At 34.8% G+C, this 23,805-nt stretch overlaps 1 protein-coding gene across 1 annotated transcript in view; it reads right to left on the bottom strand.

Moving 5' to 3' along the window:
* Window positions 1-22,045, bottom strand: part of THO1 (nuclear matrix protein-like protein) — a 73,326-nt gene extending 51,281 nt beyond the window's left edge. Inside the window, exons 1-15 of the mRNA XM_090012480.1 lie at window positions 21,900-22,045; window positions 20,240-20,323; window positions 19,922-19,996; window positions 19,711-19,804; window positions 19,409-19,554; window positions 19,214-19,285; window positions 15,997-16,069; window positions 15,846-15,911; window positions 15,692-15,738; window positions 14,563-14,634; window positions 14,252-14,380; window positions 14,079-14,144; window positions 10,851-10,892; window positions 10,558-10,674; window positions 10,376-10,458 (exon numbers count right to left, since the gene is read on the bottom strand). Of these exons, the coding sequence (XP_089868606.1) occupies window positions 10,376-10,458; window positions 10,558-10,674; window positions 10,851-10,892; window positions 14,079-14,144; window positions 14,252-14,380; window positions 14,563-14,634; window positions 15,692-15,738; window positions 15,846-15,911; window positions 15,997-16,069; window positions 19,214-19,285; window positions 19,409-19,554; window positions 19,711-19,804; window positions 19,922-19,996; window positions 20,240-20,323; window positions 21,900-22,004 (1,271 nt within the window). The 5' untranslated portion in view covers window positions 22,005-22,045. The remainder of the gene's footprint in view (window positions 1-10,375; window positions 10,459-10,557; window positions 10,675-10,850; window positions 10,893-14,078; window positions 14,145-14,251; window positions 14,381-14,562; window positions 14,635-15,691; window positions 15,739-15,845; window positions 15,912-15,996; window positions 16,070-19,213; window positions 19,286-19,408; window positions 19,555-19,710; window positions 19,805-19,921; window positions 19,997-20,239; window positions 20,324-21,899) is intronic.
* Window positions 22,046-23,805: the final 1,760 nt, after the last annotated feature.

The raw sequence follows: 23,805 nt of genomic DNA, 5'->3' as shown, positions 1-23,805 counted from the left end.
AAAACATCCTGTACCTGGGACCTGAGCTTCCCTCACACCTATAGATGAAGAAGCTCCTATATGACTTCTTCCTGATTTCTTTCCCATCCCCGAATGTTTGGATTACATTAGAATTTTTTTCTTTAGAATTACCATCCATTTTTCAAACTTTACTCCAGTTATTCTTTCTGTTATTTCTGCATCCACTGTGTGGTCTGCTTCTTAACAGCCATATCCCTTAACCTTAGAAAGCTCCTCACCTAGTTTTCCCCTAGATTTTCCCAGCTATACTGACAGATCACAAAATCAGGTATCCTGGTAGTTCTCTCTGACTTCTGCTCTGATAAGATACCTCTTACAAAGTAAAAGATGCAGTTGCGTGTTTTAATTTGAAGGTAGTTCTATGACTTCTGCTCTGATAAGATACCTCTTAGAAAGTAAAAGATAGCAGTCAAGTATTTTAATTCGAAGGTAGGAGGGGCTACCAGAGTCCGACCATGCATGCAGGTAGGGCATATAGGCGTTCTAGCCCAGCCTTGTTTCTGAATGAAGATTCTAGAAACTTGATCTGTCCAAGGGGTGAGTTTTAGCACAAGTTGGTCACCATCTCCATAAACATGAGTTCCCTTTTTTGGCTAAGCTCAGCATAGAGACAAGGTTTTTTCACTCAATGCCATATACTGTGTGGGTTTTGGCTTAAAAACTATGTCACAGGGATTCGGCTAGCAGGGTGTCGCACCCGCGTCGACGTGACTCGACGCGGGTGCGGCACCGGGTGCGGTCAACGCACCCAGGATCATTTTGGTCCAATTCTCGGACTTAAAAAAAAATTGCCAAGAAAATTTTTTTCGCCCTATATGTCACAGGGATTCTCCAACTAGGTGTCGCACCCGCACCCGATGCAGTCAACCTGACCCTGTGTGCAGTCAACGTACCCAGGGTCATTTATGTCCAACTTTTGGACTTTATATATATATATATATATATATATATATATATAATTTTTTATATTTTTGCCGCACCCCCGCACCCAGGTTTTTTGAAAGTACCGCACCCGCACCCATGTGACAGGTTAAAAACATGGACCATATTATGCACATTATATTTATAGGACATTCTTTTCATGAGCCACTAAAATAAGGTGTTATCTTCGATGAACAGTTCCCTCATTGACCAATTTTCAATCCCTAAAGTGGGAGAGATAATGGTGCATATTGACTCCAATATAAGAAGGATAGGCATACATAGGTACAGAAGATATGAGTTGCACATACAGGCAGGCTGACATGAGTTTAAGGGGATTCATATAAAAAAAAGAAAAATGATAGCTTACTAGCTGGACAAGAAACAAGTCAACTGGGTCATATTTAGAGACCAAAGTCCATTACCCCCCCCCCCCCTCCCGCCCCCCACCGCCCTGTTAAAATGTATCTCTCTTTATGTAAATATTTACATATATATATATATATAAAGAGAGATACATATACATATATACATCACGTATATATGTATATGTATCTATCTATATATATATATATATATATATATATATATATATACGTAAATATATATGTTTCTTTTTTCTTGTAAAACCCGAAAGGGTATTTTAGTCATTTCTCCCCATTTTGCGCATATTCATAACTGTAATTCTTTTTGCCTTTTTTACTTTTCTTCTTTTCTTCTTTTCTTTTTTTCTTTTCCTTTTTTTGTCTTTTTTCTTTATTGACTCAAAGTCAACCTTGGAGGGCTCAACACTAGCTGTTGAGCCTCTCCAACGGTTAGAATTCTAACCGTTGGAGGGGCTCCAACAGCTAGTGGAGCCCCTCCAAGGCTCCTTTTCCCTCTTATAAATAGGGGAGTTCCCCCTTTGTAAACTTCACTTCTTGGAGCTTTTGTTCTCCATTCTTCTCAATAAAATTCTTTATATTTTGTATGCCTTTGTGCATTTGAGTTTCTTTATTGTACCTTTGTGTACATTTGTTCTAAGTGTTCTTGTGCATTTGTGCACATTGGTGGTGTTGTGCTTATCGCACACTTTATCTCATTTTTGAGATAGTTTCACATGGTATCAGAGCTAGGCTTAAAGGAAAAGAAGATTGTGCTTTTTTTTTCTCTTCGTTGGAGTACCTCGTAAAGCGTGCCATTAAGTTGTGGTGGTTGGAGTGAAGATTCGGCTCTTCATCCTATATTTTAGAAGCTTCCTACATCAAGAAGGGTCTCATTTCGCATTGTGGTACGCATTTATTTCTCTTTGTATCATCTCTAATGGGCGAAAAGGATTCTCACTTCTCTCTTGGCTTCAAATTGAATGGAACGAATTATCATGTATGGGCCGGGAATATGGAGGCCCATATAAAAGGAAAGGGTCTTTGGGGATATGTTCAAGGAACTATTCCCGAACCCGAACCAAAAATTACTACCCTTGAGAGAGGGGAGATCAAGGTTCTTGAGGGAGAAGAAAGAGAAAAGGCTTTTGAAGATTACAATAAGAAGCATGAAGAATGGGAAATGAAAAATTACAAAATACTCTCATGGATCTTCTCTTCGGTTGAGACCAAAATTAATGCCAACATTCTAAAGTTCAAAAAGGCATATCAAGTATGGGAATATCTTGAAAGAATGTATATTTTAAGAGATTTGTCCCATAAATACTATCTCCAAAAGAAGGCTTTAACCCTTCAACAAGGAGAAATGTCCGTTAGAGAGTATTTCGCCGAGTTATCCACTATTTGGGATGAACTTGCCCTCCAAGAACCTAAATGGAGTGGTGAGGCAATTGAATTGAGAGCCAAACAATTAGAAGAGGATCATTTCTTTAACTTTTTAAATGGGCTTAGACCCGAGTTTGAACAAACTAGATCATCTCTCTTGTCTTCTTTCTCTTCTCCTCCATTGGAAGATGTGCTTACCAAATTAAGTGGAGAAGAAACTAGATTGGGAATGAATAAAATCAATCTAAGTGTGTTGGCCGTTCCCTCTAAAGATGAGGATGAGGGTGCTTATGCCGTCTCAAGACCGGGGAATAATGTTAAAACCTATAAACCCCCTCATTTTAACAAAAATCAAGGAGGAAGAGAAAATGGTGGGCATTATGGAAGAAGAGATTATAGTAAGATCATATGCCATTTTTGCAAAGAACCGGGTCACATTAAACCGGTATGCCCTAAATGGAAGAAGATGGTGGCTATGTCTACTACCTTTCAATCTACCAAGGAGGAAGGTCCATCAACTTCCAACCATGCTACTTTGGCTCTCAATCAAATCATGGAAGCTCTTCAACCACTCCTCAAAGGATCCGTTTCCGGAGCCGCCATGACCACCTTCTCTCCTCCCGGTAAGACTCTTTGGCTCTTAGACTCGGGTGCATCCTTTCATATGACTCCAAATGTTTTTGCACTTTCTAAATACTCAAAAAATTTGTCACCTTCTTTTGTCTCTACCGCGGATGGGGCTTCTCTTGAAATAAAAGGAATTGGTGATTTTGAAAGACAAGGTTTTTCTATTCCTAAAGTTAGATTTATACCAAAACTAAATTTAAATTTGCTTTCCGTCTCTCAACTATCGGATCATGGGTGTGATATCAAATTCTCATCAAATAAATGTTGGATACAGGATCGCCGGTCCGGGAAGTTGATTGGGGAAGGCTCTAGGAAGGGAGATCTTTATCTCATGGAATTTCTTCAAATTCCAAAAACCTATTTTTGTAATGTTGCCCAACATAAGGATATAAATATTTGGCATAAACGCCTTGGGCATCCAAATATTGTCAAGCTTTCGTATTTACATTTTGCTAAAACCTTATGTAAAGACAATTTCAATTGTAATGATTGTATTCTTGGTAAAATGAGAAGCTTACCTTTTGGACAAAGAACTATGTTTTCAACTAAGCCTTTCGAAATTGTGCATTCGGATGTTTGGGGACCGGCACCCGTTGTGTCTAAGGGAGGATTTTCGTATTATGTTATTTATGTGGATGATTTCTCAAGGTATAGTTGGATATACTTCCTCAAACATAAACATGAGGTTTTCTCTACTTTTAAGGTTTTTCACAAGTTAATACAAAATCAATTCAATAGTAAATTACAAATTCTTAGACCCGATTCCGGGGGAGAATATCTCTCAAATGATTTCAAAAGTTATATTGAAAATAATGAGATTGTTCATCAAAGGTCTTGTCCCAAAACTCCCCAACAAAATGGGTTGGCAGAACGAAAACATAGACACATAATTGAAACTACAAGAACTTTGCTAATTTCTCAAAAAATTCCAAAAAGATTTTGGGCCGAAGCGGCTCTTGCATCGGTTTATCTCATCAACCGACTTCCATCCAAAAACTTGAATCAAATATCTCCATATGAAATCTTGTATAAAAAAGAACCCGATTACAATAGGTTAAGAATTTTTTGTTGTAAATGTTTTGTTCTCACCGATAAGAATGATAAATTATCTCCCAAAGCTATTCCTTGTGTGTTTTTAGGATATTCGGAAACCCAAAAAGGCTTTAGGTGTTATGATATTAAGAATGATAAACTATATGTTTCAAGAAATGTAACCTTTTTAGAAAACATAAGTGGTTTTGAAGAACACAAAACCCATGAAGATAATGCCGATTATTCCTTTTTGTTTGAACTATTATCTAGAAATGAAGATTTTTTAAGCGATGATGAATTAAATGAGAATGAGGATATAAGTGAAAGTATTCCTCAAACCATTCATGATGAAGAAGAAATGATAAATGAACCAATTACCTATACTCATAGAGATAAAAACACTTTTAGAAGTGCAATAGAGAAATATAGTGATCTTAGTGAATCTTCCAACAACTCTCGAAGAACTGAAAGATCTAGGAAAAATCATTCTAGATTTATATCCTATGAGTCTTTTTCTCCAAAGCATAGATCATGTCTTAGTGTCATTCACTCATATCAAGAACCTAGAAATTTTAAAGAAGCTAAGGAAATGATAGAATGGAGGGATGCCATGGACAACGAACTTAGAGCCCTCAACAAAGCCAAAACGTGGGTTTTTCAATGTCTTCCAGAAGGAAAGAAAACAATAGGATGTAGATGGGTTTTTAAAGTCAAAACCAAGAGTGATGGCACTCTCGAAAGATATAAAGCTTGTCTTGTCGCAAAAGGATATAGTCAAGAATACGGCATCGATTACGAAGAAACCTTTGCTCCTGTTGCACGAATGGTTACTGTAAGGTGTTTGATCACCATTGCATCTATTAAAAAATGAAATATTTACCAAATGGATGTTAAAAATGCATTTCTAAATGGGGACCTTAATGAAGAAGTTTACATGGATGCTCCTCCTGGTATGAACGTACCAAAGGGGAAAGTCCTTCGTTTGCAAAAAGTGCTTTATGGTTTAAAACAAGCCCCTAAGGCTTGGTATGATCGATTTAATGATGTGATGGTTCAAAATGGTTTTTCCTCATGCTACACTGACACTGCTCTATTCGTCAAAAAGTCTGATGCAGGAATTGTGATTTTACTGTTGTATGTTGATGATATGTTGATAACAGGTAGTGACATAAAGGGCATCAGAAACATTAAAACCACTTTAAAAGAAATGTTTGAAATGTCAGACCTGGGGTATCTGACTTACTTTCTTGGTATCGAGGTAGCCTACTCTCATAGAGGCTATTTTTTGTCTCAAACTAAACTTGCCTGTGAGATTCTTGACAGATCAGGTATTACTGATGATAAAATCTGTGAGACCCCAGAAATTGTGGGATCAAAAATGAAGATCGATGATGGGAAACCTTTGGAGGATCCTACCCCTACCGGCAACTTGTGGGATCTCTAATGTATCTTAGCATCACAAGACCAGACATCTTTCATGCCGTGCATACTGCAAGCCAATTTCAGCATGCTCCTACATCCGTTCATATGAGTGTCGTTCTCCGAGTTGTCAGATACATAAAGGGAACTTTAAACAAGGGAGTTTTCCTTTCCTCATCTTCTGAGTTAAATTTGATTGCATATACTGACTCTGATTGGGGAGGTGACCCAAATAATCGTCACTCCACTACAGGCTTTTGCATTTTTTTAGGTGAATCCCTGATCTCATGGAGATGTAAGAAACAACAAAAGGTGTCTCTATCATCCACCGAAGCAGAATATCGAGCCATGGCGTCTACAACTATAGAGATTGTCTGGATTCATCAGTTGCTGCAAGACATGGGGATTCCAATTCAAGAACCCACAAAGTTATGTTGTGATAATAAGAGTGCAATCTATATTGCCAAGAACCACACGTTTCATGAGCGGACAAAGCAGATTGAGATGGACTGTCATTATGTCCGTGAGGCATATCTACAAAAAGTCATCGATCTTCCTTATGTGACGTCAGAATATCAGTTGGCAGATTTCTTCACCAAGGCGCTTTGCTCTCCAAGATTCAACTTTCTCCTTAGCAAACTTTCGGTCATTGTGCCCTAAGTTTGAGGGAGGGTGTTAAAATGTAACTCTCTTTATGTAAATATTTACATATATATATAAAGAGAGATACATATACATATATACATCACGTATATATGTATATGTATCTATCTATATATATATATATATACGTAAATATATATGTTTCTTTTTTCTTGTAAAACCCAAAAGGGTATTTTAGTCATTTCTCCCCATTTTGCGCATATTCATAATTATGAATATGCTGTAATTCTTTTTGCCTTTTTTACTTTTCTTCTTTTCTTTTTTTCTTTTCCTGTTTTGTCTTTTTTCTTTATTTCTTTGTTGACTCAAAGTCAACCTTGGAGGGCTCAACACTAGCTGTTGAGCCTCTCCAACGGTTAGAATTCTAACCGTTGGAGGGGCTCCAACAGCTAGTGGAGCCCCTCCAAGGCTCCTTTTCCCTCTTATAAATAGGGGAGTTCCCCCTTTGTAAACTTCACTTCTTGGAGCTTTTGTTCTCCATTCTTCTCAATAAAATTCTTTATATTTTGTATGCCTTTGTGCATTTGAGTTTCTTTATTGTACCTTTGTGTACATTTGTTCTAAGTGTTCTTGTGCATTTGTGCACATTGGTGGTGTTGTGCTTATCGCACACTTTATCTCATTTTTGAGATATTTTCAAACGCCCCTCTTCTATGACTTCAATCAAGAACCGACAATAATGGAATTGACCCAGATATGATGACGGGCTCCAATAAACCAATCTGCAATTGTTGAAATGATTGAACCCAATATATTGAGATGGCATCTACTGTTAAGTAGTATATATATATATATATATATATATATATATATATATATACCCATTAGAGGTATTTTGGTCATTTCAGTCCTTGTAATAGGCTGTGCCCATTAGGAACACATTAGTACTTTTACTTTATTTTGTTTTTTTTTGTCCTTTTCTGTTTTTATCGGGACTATTTGGTCTTTGACAAATAAAGTTGTTGAGTTCCTTTTGGACTAGTCAACATAGAGTTGACTAGTCAATAGAGTTGTTTGAACAGTCCAACGGCTCTATTTGAGACTACTGCTTGTGTATAAATAGGAGTGAACCCCCTATTGTTCTTTAATGCTTCTCTTAAGTATTCATGCTCAATAAAATATATATTTTTTATGTTCTTGTTTTCGTCTTTTAAATTCTTTGTTATCTTGAATGCACTTAGTGCTTGTATAGTGTCTTTGTGTTCTTTGTGTTCTTGTATTGTCTCTTAGTTGGACTTGTATATGTGCATGTGCACTTTGTGTTTATGATATTGTAAGCTCTTAGAAGCCCTTATTTTGTGTTTGAAAAGTTATTGGTTATTTTTGTTAAAAACTAAAATCTTTAAATATTTTTCAAAATTATTGTTAGATTTATTCTTATTAAATGTTTTATAAGGTTTATAAAATTTGTTTAATCTGGTGAAATGATATGTGTGTATGCTTTTATGAGATCTAGTTTGAATCTTAGATTTTTGAACTTGTTTTATATGTATGTATATGATCTAGTAATCTTAAGCATATCTTGTTGGCATTTAAATGCTTTATTCGAACAATTCATGGTTATAAATGTCAAATCATGTTCGTACTTATTGTTATATTGAAATTTGTTTGTTTTTAAAAAAATGTTAAATACTTTAAAATAATTTAAAATATTTATTTTAAAATGGTTTGGTGTATCATTCACAAATATGTTTTATGAGATTTTTCTTTGATGTATTATTATGTGAAACATAAAATATTTTATGAAATATCAAAAAAATGTGGTTAGGATCTTATTGATCATGGATACTTTGTTATTTTTGAAATTTAAATAAATGTTTTTTATATTTATATATGATCCTTCTGCATAAGGTATTGAGCATGGACTCTTCTTATGGGAGTTATTCACTTTTGTGAATGTTTTTAAAGTTAGTAAAAATAGTTATGTTATTGTTGGTCCTTCTTTTGTGTCCCTTGTGGATAATTATGCCATATATCATATGTTATTTTTCATATATATCTTCCATTTGAGTAATCTATTACTTGCATATATGCTTAAATGTGTTCTTATACCTATCTTATGTGACTCTTCATAGCTTTTGTATAGGATATGTGACTTTAAGTTATTAAGATTATTGCATATACATGAATTTTGATCTCTTTATGAGTATCTATAATTAGTTCCACTTGTGTATGCTCTTGGTTTCCTATATGGTTCTTTGAGAATCTCTATATATGTTTTGACCCTCTTTAATGTTGCATGTCCTTGTTGTCTCATAGAAGACTTGCTTGTATTGACCATGCATATGATTGCAACAATTGACATCTTGTTGTGCATATTATCGCACTATATTCATTATAAGTTTTCATCGACCGTTGTTGGATTTGATTTGAAGCTTGATTTTTTTCAAATCACTTCTTATATATGAACTCATTTATTTGAAAATTAATTTTCATAAGTATTTATTGTCTTCTTATGGCATTTGTTTTGTTCATCACAGAATTTTTATATGATGCATCATTTCTTTTTGGCCTTGTTGTTGGGTCAGAATTAGCCGTTGAGGTGAGTTATGTGTGCACCTCAAGTCATCTTATCAATTTGCAATTAACAAAGTTTATGAATGTCGTGTTGACACATGTCTTAGATCTAATTGATAGTTGATTAGCCTCTAGATCTGTGTTGTTTTTATTGAACCATAAATGTTTGTTGGGGTGAGTTGTGTGTCAGTTTAGATTGTCGACTTATAGTTTGACTCTAACTGACTCTTGTTTGATCTTTGGTTTTGTGAGTGTATTGTATCACTTATTTGTGTAGTTGGTCATTGTTATTATGGATGCTAATAATTATATTTTTCTGTGATGGCTATCGATTTTTGAAACCATTGTGTTTCGAAAGATTGTTAAAATTGATATCCTTATTCTTCTTAGTGACATTAATTTGTTTTTATTACAAGCTCTCTTACCTCGTGTGTTCTCTCATATTATGCCTCTTAGTCAAGTGTCATTTTATATAGACAAGATATGTTATTTTGTGGTGAGATATGTGCACCCATTGGTTATTCATATTTTTTGTGTGTTTGTATTATGCTCTTGCTTTAGCAGCTGGTACAGTTGAATTTTGTCTCTTATTTAAGTGTCATTTTATGTAGACAAGAGATGTTTTGTTAATGTGCTGAGTTATGTACACCCATTAGTTATTCACACATTTTTTGTGTTTGTTAAGCTCATAAGTGGCATTGTGATTGTGCACTTGTTCTTGTAGCTAATACATTTGAATTTTGAGGTTTGGAGGTCTAGTGAGGTGATTGTTTGTGGTGGTCGAACTATTGTTGAGATTTGCAAAATATCATTTCTTGATATTTGTGGGATTTTTAAAATTTCTTCATGAAATTTCTAAACTTTTACTAGTTTTTTCCTTGTATGAAAAAATGTTTATTGATAAAATTCCATGCATTTCATTGATAACATATATATATATATATATATATATGTTTTAAAGATTATTATTTGGTTCCATGAAATTTAACCCATTCTTGGTTGTTTAAGAGAATTTTAATGGGTTGTGATTTATGAGATTGCTCTTATTCATTATTATGTGTATTAAAAATATTGCACATATAAACCCATTCTAGTCCATGCAATATTGCCTTTGTTGTTACTATAGCACAATCAAAGCCATGCAAGACCGCCTAATCGCACCAAATGGTCCCAACATGTTGAGCCTCTGGTCCTACAATACTGATAATGCAGAAGGTGCAGCACAGAAAAGATAAAATAGCAGCTCAGCTAAAACTGGTTGAATTGATGCTTGTTCACCCTTTCCACACTGAACCCAAAAATGAAACTGAAGCAAGTTTGTTTCATAACAAGCCAGATCCAATAAAGAGTTTGGTTTTAGGCAACTCAATTTGCAATAACCTTTAGGCATTAGGGGAAAAAATAAAAGAACAAGCAAAAACACTTACCGTTTTTTTGTTGCATCATGCCCTATATTTTTCTCTGCATCTTGTCTCTCAAACGGTTGGCATCCATCACGCTTCCACCAAACCTTCAAAATTGGTCACAATATGAATCCCAAAATCAAATTATAGTAATTATGTGCTCAAAACTGGAAGAAAATAGCAGTTGCACAAGGACCAGAACTAACCCAATTTTTTTCTCGTTCTAGTATATGTTCAATGCTATGCAGGAACTCCTTCCCTTTTGGTGGAATCATTTCCAAAAGTTTCTTTATACGTTCTTCATATGATCTGATTTCCTCTTTCTGAAAACATTTGCATATAAATGCTACCATAAATCAGAGCACTAACACAGGATTGTGCCATCATTCACCATCAGTCAGGTGTTAATAAGTACGTGCATGAACATTTTCAACATTATATTAACAACTGCACATAGAAATAACTCAAAGTTTAAGCCATGAAAAATCAATAAACTAACCATGTTCTCCGAAGGCCCTTCCTTATCACTTTTTCCAGGTGCCTACAGAAACCAACAAAGCAGACTCTATCATCTGCATTATGAAGACAAAACCTACTATAAATGGATAGTGGCACAATGTTGAAAAATCTACCACAAAATATAAAAGGCAAAACAGGGGGCACCCCTTTCTGCATATAAAACGGTTATCAAAGAGTGGGAAACTATGTCACTTGGGTACGGGTACGGGCATGGGTACGACATGACAATTCAAAAAAATGTGGGTACGGGGACACCGCTATATATATATATATATATATATCACATAAATTCAAAATAAACTGAATATAATCTAAATATATATGCTATATCTAAAATATATATTATATACTGAAAATCTAAAGTTATAAACTGAAAATATAATTATAAATTATTAATTGAATACAAACTTGTATGCATGGAGGGTAAAATGGTGTGTCCAGGTGTTGCCGTGTGTCGACACGGTTACGGAGGGCAAAATGGAGTGTCCGTGTGACATAGGTGGGAAGGCTCAGAAAATATATTTGCTAATAATTAACATTATAAAGGGCAGAAACTAGTGAGGGTTTATATTATGGGCTTCATACTGGATACTGATCATCTGCTGCTGCTGCAAACAGTAAGTCCAAATCCATGCAGTGCATAGGGCAGAAATTGACATCATGCAGCATTCTGTATCCATCTAAATTCTAATCTAAACAACATTTTCTTGCAGTTGATTTACCCAACCGTTGAACCTAGAAAAATAATCATTTCTATGCACCATTTTCTACATTTGAAAATCCACCATGGTGTCCACTTACCATATGTTCAGAAGATTGATGACCAAATAGTGACACTGGATGAAACCTTCTACTTGGTGTGCAAACCAAGGTTGCCAGGAAGGGAAACAGAAACAAGAAATGTGCTGGCAAACGGAAACAAAAAACAAGACCTTCTAAAGCTCATGTGAAATGGGACCGTGGTACATATATAGATTAAGCTACCATTAAACCAATTAGGTTTAACATTAGATGGATTCAACCTTATGAAAATGACTAAATCACACTAAAAAAATGGCATTTTTTAAAATGCAAGGTTACTTTTTTAGGTCAAAGGGGTAACTTTGATAGCTTCATAAAGTTACTTTTTTGGAAAAGGTGTTTGACTTTTCAATTCCCTCCCATGTCACACGGACACTCCATTTTGCCCTCTGTATTCGTGTCGACACGCGTGTCCCCATGTTGATACGCGTCGACACTTGGACGCATCATTTTACCCTCCGTACATACAAGTTTGTATTCAATTTATAATTTATAATTATATTTTCAGTTTATAACTTTATATTTTCAGTATATAATATATATTTTAGATACAGTATATATATTTTAGATATAGCATATATATTTAAAGTATATTCAGTTTATTTGGTAGTTATGTGATATATATATATAGTCGTGTCTTTGGAATTACCGTGTCGTACCAGTACCCAAGTGACATAAATTTCCTCCAAGTTCAAAAGACCAGTAATGCCCAAAAAAGTAAACTTGAATTTTAAAAAATGCCATTAATTTAAGGGTCTTCTAATCATTTTTATAAGGTTGAATTCATCTAATGTTGAACTTAACTGGTTTAATGGTAGATTGACCTATATATATATTGTATGTGCAACAAAAGTGCAAATGTCAACAATATGCATGAAAAATATTATAAGTTTATGTAAACTTTACTTTTTTACTAGTATTATAATATATAGTAAGAATTAATATAATTACAGCTAAAATAAGTAATTAAAACTTCGAATAGCACATATTTCAACTTTTCATTGAAAAAATAAATTTCTTATTTAAGGAAAACTTGTAAGAAATTTACAAAAACATGTTTATCAATTAAGTGAAACAAGTTCCCCATATAAAATAAGTAGGATTCCCATGTGACGTGATGTGATGTGAAATGGGATTCTCACTCAATGGGAAAGGAATTTCCCATGCATTTTTACAAGTTTCCCACAAGTTTAGAAACACAAGGTTTCCGGTTTCAAAAACAATTTCCTAGGAAACGAGTTTCGCACATGTAAGTGGAGTTTCCGGTAACCCTGGTGCAAACTGAAGATATAAATGTGACAAATAAAACTGATAAAATAAAATAGTTCCAACTAAGGTTGCCAGAATCTTGTACATATCCTCTTGAAAGCTCGCTTCCCCAGGAATTGAAGCTCATTTCCATGATATGGGAAAACACTTATAGAGATAGGACTTTACGTGGGAATTATAGTATCACTGAAAATTAACACAGTTACATCATTAAGGAATTGTGATTTCAACAGAAAGGAAACCACAATTGCTCTATTTTAATTGAGTTCAGGGTTAAATTATAGATGGCAAACCACTTCCTATAATTTATTTAAAACACAAAAAGATGTATATGTTTCTTAAGTAAACCCAAAGTCTTTTAGGTGATTCATTTAAATGAACAAGTCAAGGGAAAAGTGCTGAAAATTTGCTTCGCATCATAACATGTAACTATCATGTATTCTTACCAACGGGCTCTGTTTGTCTGGTAGGATCAGCTAGTGCACCTCACCTTGTGTTGGGATGTTGCAAGTTCAAATCCCAATGGTATCTTTGTATAACTGGTAGGGGTCTGCCTAACCCCAGATTGCCTTTCCAAAAAAAACTATCATGTATTCTTTCCGTAAGTTCTATAGATTTTTATGCTAAAAATCAGTATGGTATTTGCAATTTAGTACATTCCAATGGCATTACTGAATACTGATTTTCGTCTAACATTCATGCTAACCTTCATCTTATAATTTAATACAGGTTGAATGGACTGACTCTATAATCATACAAGAAAATAAGAAATTTAATTTAGATTTTGTGAACCTTCTAAGCAAATTTTATTTAGTTAATTTTGGATGTTAGCAGCAATATTATATAGTATGACAATCTTCACTCTCTCTTTTTAATTTGGAAAAATGCCTAAATAACATCTTGAATGTTTTTTATTCACTCATGGCTTCTCGCTTCACATGGACCTTAAAACCCCTTCTTGCTTCTGCTTCCTTCTTCGGCAACCTCAGATCTTATTTGCATTATAGAATTGCCAATTTCACATAAATTTCATGTTCCACACTATTATTTTGGTACAAAATTAAGGAGAACAATTTGCTTGCCATGTATGAGATCAACAATAAACAAAGGATAGATTAGTTATGGAATAAAACCATACCTTTAGATAATCAAACAAGATAAGACACTGAACAAGGATATGGCGGCGAAAACTTGGATCTTTTAACTGTAGAACAAAACGGAAGAAAACAAAAGAGATGCCATAAAGATTATAGTTACCAGCAAGATCAGTTTGCCATATAAGCATAAAACAAATCCATATGAGGATACTACCTCCAATCCCATTAATTTACTGCTGGTCAAGTATTTTATGCTTAAAGAGACTGCCTCTTCTTCATCAAGGTTATTTGCATTTCCATCATCCTCATTCAAAGGTTGAGCATCAAAAGTGTCCAAGACAACCTGAAGTGTTAGAAAACTTTAAGACTAAAAGCAAAAGAAGCATCGCCTACATGCAAAGAGTCAAAAGGTTTCACACAAAAAATAAGATCCAATTAGGTTGTAGAATGAAGAAGATAGATAAAAAGTAAGAGGTCATCCAAGCAACAAAAATAAATTATAATACTAGAAGATAAGAGAAATACCCCTAAACTTGATGCAAAGCTTTGCCACTTAGAAGGAGAGAGAGTGGAGGAAGCAGGGCTACAGAAGTGTTCCTGTAATCCCACGACAAAAGAAAAGAATAATCAAGTTATGAAAACTTGGATCTATGATGTAAGCATAATAGATCTTACATTTAAGCATGATGTAAGCATAGTCGATCTTAGTGTCGCGAAAGGCACGGGCGTGTATGTCGGTGTTTGCTTTAGGGTTTAATCCTAAAGTATTTTCTTTTTGCACCCTAACGACTTGAGGCCAACCACTGTCTATGAGTATGGTAGTCACATTGACTTGAAAAAACTTAAGTTTGAGTTGGTTGTAATAACTACTGGTATAGTCACATTTAAACTTAAGTCTGAGTTGGCTGCTCAACTATTGGGCATAGTCACATTGACTTGAAAAAACTTAAGTCTGAGTTGGCCTGCTCAATTATTGGATACAATCCATTGTTTTCCTCAGTTATTTGGAGTTAATCAAAGTTAAAAAGTTTAGGTGAGAACCACAACATTTTTCTAGTATCACTTGGTTATATTTTTAAATGAATCAGTCAATGTTGTAAAAAATGCACAACTTATCCTATATGATAAATGCCAAATCTGGCACTTCCGCATAGCGGAAAAAAAAAACTCAAGTTCCTGGAAGTGAATTCTCAAAAATGAAATTTTGTCACATGGATACTTTAACTTACATTTGTGTCATGTCTCCTTAGATACTATTCTAAATGAGAAACTGCACAAAAAATGGTGGCTCATGTGCTTATGAACATGTCCACGTGACATAGATGAAATTAGGATAAATAAAAATATATAAGCAAATAATTGCATTATATGAATGAAGAAAAATAAATGCTATTGCAATTTTTTACCTTAGATTTTATAGACTTCAGATGATTGATAATTAGATATTGCAAATAATAAGTGAAAGTACATTTTATTAATAATCATACCGATTAGTCATCTTTCTTTCAAGATAACTACAAATTACAAACTAAACGTGGTGGTGACAATAAAAAACTCCCTTCTCATCCTCATTTATACTAACAGCAAAACATGATATGGAAATAAAGAGCCAAAGTTATTTCATCCTTATGAGACAAAGAATATCTTCTTAGACCTGTAAACTCCAAAAGGTTTTGTAAAAATTGAAATCAACATGTACACCTGGGAAAGAAAAAAAGAGACAAATCATCCTTGAAATGGTTAGAAACTGAAAATTGCATAAGAAAATACCACTTGGATTAAATAATTGACAAAAGTGTGGTACATACCATCAGGAGCATCTTTTTCATACTTTGTTTCATTGGTTGTGTTGAAGACTCCCTTTATGTTCACAGCTGAAGGTAAAATACATTTAAGAAACAAACAAGTAGGAGTAGCGTATTAGTGCAATAAAAGAAAAAAATTGAACACAAACATTACCTGAGCGCTCCGATAATGGGAAAAAATGGGCTAGAAACATGAGAATGCGTCCACAGAAAACGACATCATTCGCCTGAATGCGCAGTCGAACAATTAAATGCACAATATACAAATCTATATAGTAGAATGCACCTTATACACAGTTGAAAGAATTTAATTCAAGGCCTTTATAGAGACAGCTATATGAAATTTTGAAATGTAAGGGTACCTATATGACATTTTGCTAATCCATAGAACTCTTCTTTTCGTGAAGTTGCCAATCCACTTTTTAGAGCAAAAAGGGTAAACCCCTTTGATTCTACCATCAGAACGACTTATTTTTGTGAAAATAATTCTTCAAAGGTTCTCCCCACCCACCACCCTCAGGGTGTTGGAGTAGGTCAAAGCAAGGCCCATGTGCTGGCCACCAGTATGTAAGGGAGGATCTGTGCCTTTCTCCTTCCCCTAATACTAGTTACGAGCTACCTTTTTTGGGAAATTTTGTGGTAGGATTGGAAGAATATGTGGAGAAGCATAAAACTTTAAGGTTTCAGAGGTGGGAGATAAGTAGGGTAGGGCTCGACCATGAAAATACAAACATGGGATATCACCACATATTAAGTCAATTAGTCAAGCAAATCCAACGAGAGTTTTGCACAAGAAATTGAACACATGCAATGCAACTTGAATGCAGTGAAGAAGATTGTAGGCTGCCAAAAAATGATATTGTAGCAACAGTTTGTTGTTTATACATTTGGCTTTCTCGGCAAAGTTGCAAACAGTATAAAAAGCTTTGTAAAAAACATCTTAAATAACTTCATTCACATTTATCTCAACATATTTGTTGAATGTAAATAGCCACAAATATGATCAATTCGAGCCAGTCAACATTTTTCCAACAGTTTCTCCCTCATAATCAATATCAGACTTCTGGAGAAACTGAGGGAGTCTCCCTCATTGTCAAGATCAAACTTCTGGAGAAACTCAGCTACTGTTCAGGGTTTATATGACACTAAGGTCTGATAAGCACAAGTAATAATTTCACATCATCAACAACTATAAGCACATTTGATGGCTAGAAGGGGCTCAAAGTTCCAAGGTATCTATATGGTAACACATGTATACTATCATGGCCTCCTACCAATTGCAGAACTCTTCAACTCTCAGAAGCAGTATTGTGAAAAGCGTTGAGGCGTAGCGAGACGCTCCACCAAAAACCGAGGCGAGGCGTAAAGCGTAAGCCTCAAATAATTTTTTTGAGAACTTTAAAAAAATTATAAAAAAATATCTAAAAATATAAAGAAATAAAGAAATGCTCTATTGATGAAATAACAACCAATAAGAAATAGAAAATCTCAAATAAGTACTAAAAAATATGAGATTAACATATAAAAGTAACTAAAAAGTAAAAACTGATTACATAACTGAAAAATATATGAGATTAACCAAAAAAAGATAAAATATACTAAGAAACTGATTACATAACTGAAATAACTGAAAAATATATGAGATTAACCTACAAATGTTAAAATATATGAGATTATTCTAAAAAATATGAGATTAACATATAAAAGTAACTAAAAAAATAATTACATAACTGGAAAATATATGAGATTAACCAACAAAAGATAAAATACACTAAGAAACCAATTACATAACTGGAAAATATATGAGATTAACCAACAAAAGTTAAAATATATGAGATTATTCTAAAAAATATGAGATTAACATATAAAAGTAACTAAAAAACTGATTACATAACTGGAAATATGAGATTAACCAACAAAAGTTAAAATATACTAAGAAACTGATTACATAACTGAAAAATATATGGGATTAACCTACAAAAGTTAAAATATATGAGATTATTCTAAAAAATATGAGATTAACATATAAAAGTAACTAAAAAAATGATTACATAACTGGAAAATATATGAGATTAATCAACAAAAGATAAAATATACTAAGAAACTGATTACATAACTGGAAAATATATGAGATTAACCAGCAAAAGTTAAAATATATGAGATTATTCTAAAAAATATGAGATTAACATATAAAAATAACTAAAAAACTGATTACATAACTGGAAAATATATGAGATTAACCAACAAAAGTTTAAATAAACTAAGATAAAGAAACTGATTACATAACTGAAATAACTGGAAAATATATGAGATTAACCTACAAAAGATAAAATATATGAGATTATTCTAAAAAATATGAGATTAACATATAAAAGTAACTAAAAAACTGATTACATAACTGGAAAATATATGAGATTAACCAACAAAAGTTAAAATATATTAAGAAACTAATTACATAACTGAAATAACTGAAAAATATACGAGATTAACCAACAAAAGTTAAAATATAGTAATATACTAAGAAACTGATTACGTAACTGAAATAAATGGAAAATATATGAGATTAACCTACAAAAATCTTGTTGATCATGTCTCAAAAATCTTGTTGTAAAAAAAAATATAATTGTGCCTTAGGCTTGAGGCACAGAGGGCCACGCCTCGAGGCAAGGCACACCTTTTGCACCTCAAGGCGCGTTTTTGATAACACTGCTCAGAAGGATTGCAACTTCTGAAAGGTGTATCAAAATGTCAGTAAAATAAAAGTAGGCAAGTCATACACATGCAACAAAAGAGAGAAAATATGTGAGGCTCAAATGAAGGTAATCCGGTGATTCAAGCTGAAAAATCAATGCAAGTATTTTGAAAGTCAAGAATTGAATAAGTTTACTACTCAGACATATGAAATAAACTGAGATGAACAGCTAACAAATGAAAAAAAGAGCATCATCAAAATAACTAACACATAAAGATGCAATACAGCATCTGAATTTGGAAATATACAGGATCTTGTGAAGCAGAGAAGGGAGGAAAAAGTCAGCTCATTAACGATGCTTATATATGCACTGGTGTGAGATATATAGATCATAAATCAAATACATAACCATTATTAACTTACAACATCTCAAAGGCACTTGAAAATCTCTACTCTGGATAAAAAATTTATCTTCACATACCACTCCAATCATTTCAAAATCTAGAAAATCAGACTGGCAATTACTTACCAGCCAAATATATAAAATACTAATACAAACAACTTTGAATACATAAGCTGAAAGTACAAACAAGGAGGACATTGAGGCTTCAATAATATTAATCTTTGTAAGTGTTACATAGGAAGAGTATCGGCATCACACAAGTTTAAGCATCCACACCTTTGAAAGTCGACGAAGAAGCTGATTACATGTCCTCAGCATCACAAGCTTTCCTCTACCAAAAAGTTCTTGCTGCATATCAGTAAGTTTTGTGAAGTAAGTACATAGGTAATTTGCTAATAAAGTTCAATAAGGCTAATAAACCACAGGATCATGGAACTATCAATCAAATTCCCAAATAATACTCTTACATACCTTCCCTAAAACATCTTGCTTTCTCTCAATGTAAGCAAAAATTTCCTTGCAATCTCTCATGGTAGACATTTCAGTTAAATCTTCCAATAGCTGAAATATCATACCACCCTCCACATGACCCTTTTCACAAAGATATAACACAATATCTGCACAATCCAAGAAGAGATATATATGTAGAATGAATTGTAAAACAGAACCATGTGTTACTTCTGTTCAGCAGTCAGATAATTTTGAACAAATAAATCAATGGAACATAAAAGTAGATGTGTTGTACTAAGCTATAATGAGAAAAGATGACAAACCTAGAAGTCGTGGTATTAGACCAGGGATGCTTTCTCCATCATCAATGGACTGCCCATGCAGCATAACCCGTTCTCCTGTTTCAACTGCAGATGACTACATGTGCATTTAATAAGAAAATCAAATTCCTGATGGTAACAAATAAGCAGAAGGCAGAGGAAGAGCTCCTGGAAAATAATGTAGACACGTTGAGAGACTAAAAATGTAACTTACCACTAGTTCTTGAAGCAATGTTCGCAAAGCATTTTCCAACAATTGATTCTCTTCTTGGATCAGAATTGTTTGTCTCTATCAAAGTAAGATGTATATGAGCATGTAAAGTTTACATAAACCCAGAGAAAGGATTGTTACCCAAATAAAACGATTGTTATATCATAGGACAATCATGAACCTCATTACATTTCAAACTAAAGTGCACCATCAGCATTTGGATTAAAGAGAACTGCTGCTGATACAAATCAATTAAAGTGTGACAATATATGAAAAAAAATCACACTATACAATAGGACCACAGTGGGGAACTATAATCACCTGAGGCTTTATGGCTTCCTGTACTGTCTGAAGAGCAAAACTTTCTGGTGGCCCATCACGCAATATAGTGCTTCTAAATACTTCCTATAAGAAGATAAGACAAGCTCTTAATACCACAGTTACATATTAGTTGAATAAATAATAATTTTAACAGATGGATTGTTTTGGAAACAAGTCATGCATCGCATACAAAATTCAAGGACAGGGTCATGCATTACAACATTTAAATGCAAGAACTCCAAGTTATAAAAAGGAAAAGAAAAAAGATGAGAAAAAAGTTTCCTTCCATGCATGTTTCAGTAGTTTGGACAGTAGGAGATGACCACTGGAAATATGTGGTCTTTCAGGTCATCAAGATGTTTGTATATTATAACACAACTGCAGAGTTGTTCTTCATTAAGTTGTGATGTTTGCAGGTGATGATAAAAAAATATTAACATGTAAGACAAAATATCTAATCATGGGCTTTTGCGCTATCTGTTCCTGCATATATGCATAGAAACTTCATACATGAGGATAGCATTCCTGATCCTCTCAAGACGTCCAATCATAGTACAAGAGACAAAATTCCAGACTTGCTTGGCACACCCAAAAGTCACATGGGGAACGGTCCTAAGTTTCTTGTTTGGAGAGATGTCTGAGGATGGAGATCACCCAAGTTGCAGCAACCACTCAATCGTTCTCATAACCCTCTTTGAGACAACGGATTGCCTTTGGTACTATGAACAGCCTAGCCTATTTCACTCGTGATACTAAGAAAATCACTTCTAGTTGACCATATTTAGACCTTGGAATAGTTGGCCAGGTTATACACATATAAAGACAACTCGCTAGGACCGCTTTGTGATCACAATTGAATTAAAGATGTCTTTCTTCCTCAAGCCAAGATCCCTGTCCCCAAACAATCCACAGACCCGCAAACACTACTAATGCAAGAATCGCACAACATTCGTTAGTTTCTCAACCGATTCGCTCGTGTTACCACAAACGATTGATTTGTTCTACCATTCGGCATCCTAAAAATACCCACCAGACGGAAAGCCGGAATTACCTTGAAAAGCTAATCACTGCTAAAAGAAAACCAGCAGGCTGAAACTGAGATATCCATCAAACAGAAGGCAACTCCATGATCGTATCCACCCGACAAGAATTTCCTCATTTTACTCTCCATGGTATCGAGCGCCCCTATTGAAGCAAAGAAGATCCCGGACTAGAACGTCTGTGTGCTCATTAATTTTGTCATAATCAGAATTAATCCTTTCGACATGCCACAATCAGACACCCAGAATTACTCCTTTCAACATGCAATGCGTCTGATATGCTCCTTAATGTTTGCCATGATCAGGGGTAAGCCTCTCAACATGCAACAACTATTCCTTATCTGTAAGCATGCTGAAGCTCAATTTCTTATGAAATCACACACCCAATAATTCTTTTCCAGGCGTTCTGATTCCCCCACTTATCCAGAAAACCGTAATATAAGTTCGAAAATCGCATCATGTAGCACACCAAGATTTCCCAACTTATTCCACTTTTTCAGCAATAGCGGGTTCATTCAAACGTTATAATTGACAACCTATTCCACTCCAGAACACAAATTCCTAGGGTTTTAAGAACAGAAACGAGAGACAGAGACAGAGGGGGGGGCGCATAGTATTACCAAGACCCTGTCCCGTTCGGCGTGGCTGGAGATGAGAACGGGGGCTCGCTCCTTCGGCGGCTGGTTCAGCAGTATGCGCAGCTGCGGCACCGGCCCCTCCGCCATCTGACGACAGTCCCACGAGCCCCGGCCGGACTGGGAGGAGAGAGCGTACCATAATGACATCGCCCGCACTTAAAAAGGGTGTTAAGTATGGGTATCAACGAGCCTGATTTACCCGGATCCGACCCGAATCAAACCCTATAGGATCCAAGTATGCTGATAAATAAGAATAACCGGGTTTAGACCCGAGGTCCGATTAATACATGGATTCGGGTATAGTTTGTAAAAAATTATACCAGATCCGGACCCGAGGTCCGATTAAGACCTGTAATTTTTTAATGTAAAAATAATAAAAAAATATGGTTCGGGTTTGGTTTATGTAGTTCTTAGAAGGTTCGGGTGTGATTTTTTATAGTGGACCCAATTAAACCTGGGTACTAAACCGATACCATACCCAAAAATCTGGTCCAAGTATGGTTTCACCTGAGTCTGAACCAAACCCGACCCGTTGACACCCTTAGTGTCAAGGGTTAGTTATGACCCGATTTAGACTAGTACTGAATTCAGTAGGGTCTGGTAATAAAAAGGAACGAGTGCGATTAACTATTCGGGCTGAACCCGTAAAGTCTGATTATTATATGACTTGTATGGTTTATGAAATTTTATACCAAACCCAGGTCTGACTCAAGTTATACGCAATTGTTTGATTAAAAATTTTTAAAAATATTATTTCACTGGGTATGAGCCGAGTCTGATTTATGCAATTCTTATCAGATCCATTATGGTTTCTCTTGTGAAAAATTCGATCAAACCTGGATTCAGACTTCATACCAATAGGATTAAGGTATGAAGTCACTTATCTCAGTGGGAGTGAATGAAATGGTACTGTGAATGAAATGTTAGAATCCGAAATAATTCAGCCTACTCCTCTATAGTATTATTAGGATATGATAGATGAGAGTTTTGTGTGGGTTATGAAGCGCTCAACATGATCGCGGTAAAGGATAAACATTCAATACCGGTTATCGATGAGCTTTTGGATGAGCTATATAGATCATGCTGGTTTTCAAAATTGGATAAAAGGGCAAATTCAAATGGCTCCTAACAACTTTTAAGACTCAAGATGAGCAATATGAGTTTGTAGTGATGTCATTAGGATTGACAAATGCACTAGAATGACATTTTCTGACCACTCTTGACCAAATATGTATTAGTATTCTTTGTTGACATTTTAGTGCACAACAAGGATGAGAAGAACACGTAGAACATGTAAGGTCAATCCTTAAAAAAGTGATTGCAAATATAGTTCTGGGGAAGCCATGTACCTTGACCATATAATAACCGGGCAAAGGGTGCAAGTGGACCCGAACAAGGTCTAATGCATGGTGGAATGGCCTAGACTCCAAAACATAAGAGGATTTTAGAGATTTATTGGCCTAATAGGTTATTACCCCCTTCATTACTCAAGAAGGATGGCTTCAAATGAAGCTATAAAGCATAAGAGGCTTTTGAGAAGTTGAAGAAAGCCATGAGTTAAGCTTTAATGTTGACACTACGGACTTCACTCAACCCTTCATAATTGAGACCGATGCATGTAATACAGGAGTGGGTGCGACATTGCATCCAATTGCCCACATGAGCAAGGCTCTACCTAATAGGGATAAAGGACTCTCCATCTATGATAAAGAGATACTGGCTATAGGCTTAGCCAGAAAAAGTGGAGACCTTACATTCTTGGGGAGCATGGTTGATTGATACAGCCTCATTAGACCCACGAACGACTAGGGTGTGCTTGGTTTGTCCAAACCTTGAGCCCCTATATAGTATGGCTTTTTTGTTGTCTTGCATTTGCATTTCATGTAAA

The sequence above is a fragment of the Nuphar pumila genome, chromosome 7, assembly GCF_984573655.1.
Source record: "Nuphar pumila chromosome 7, dmNupPumi1.hap1.1, whole genome shotgun sequence".
Taxonomy (NCBI): Eukaryota; Viridiplantae; Streptophyta; class Magnoliopsida; order Nymphaeales; family Nymphaeaceae; genus Nuphar; species Nuphar pumila.
Note: the sequence above shows the minus strand (reverse complement) of the source record. Positions and strands in the feature narration are given on the sequence as shown.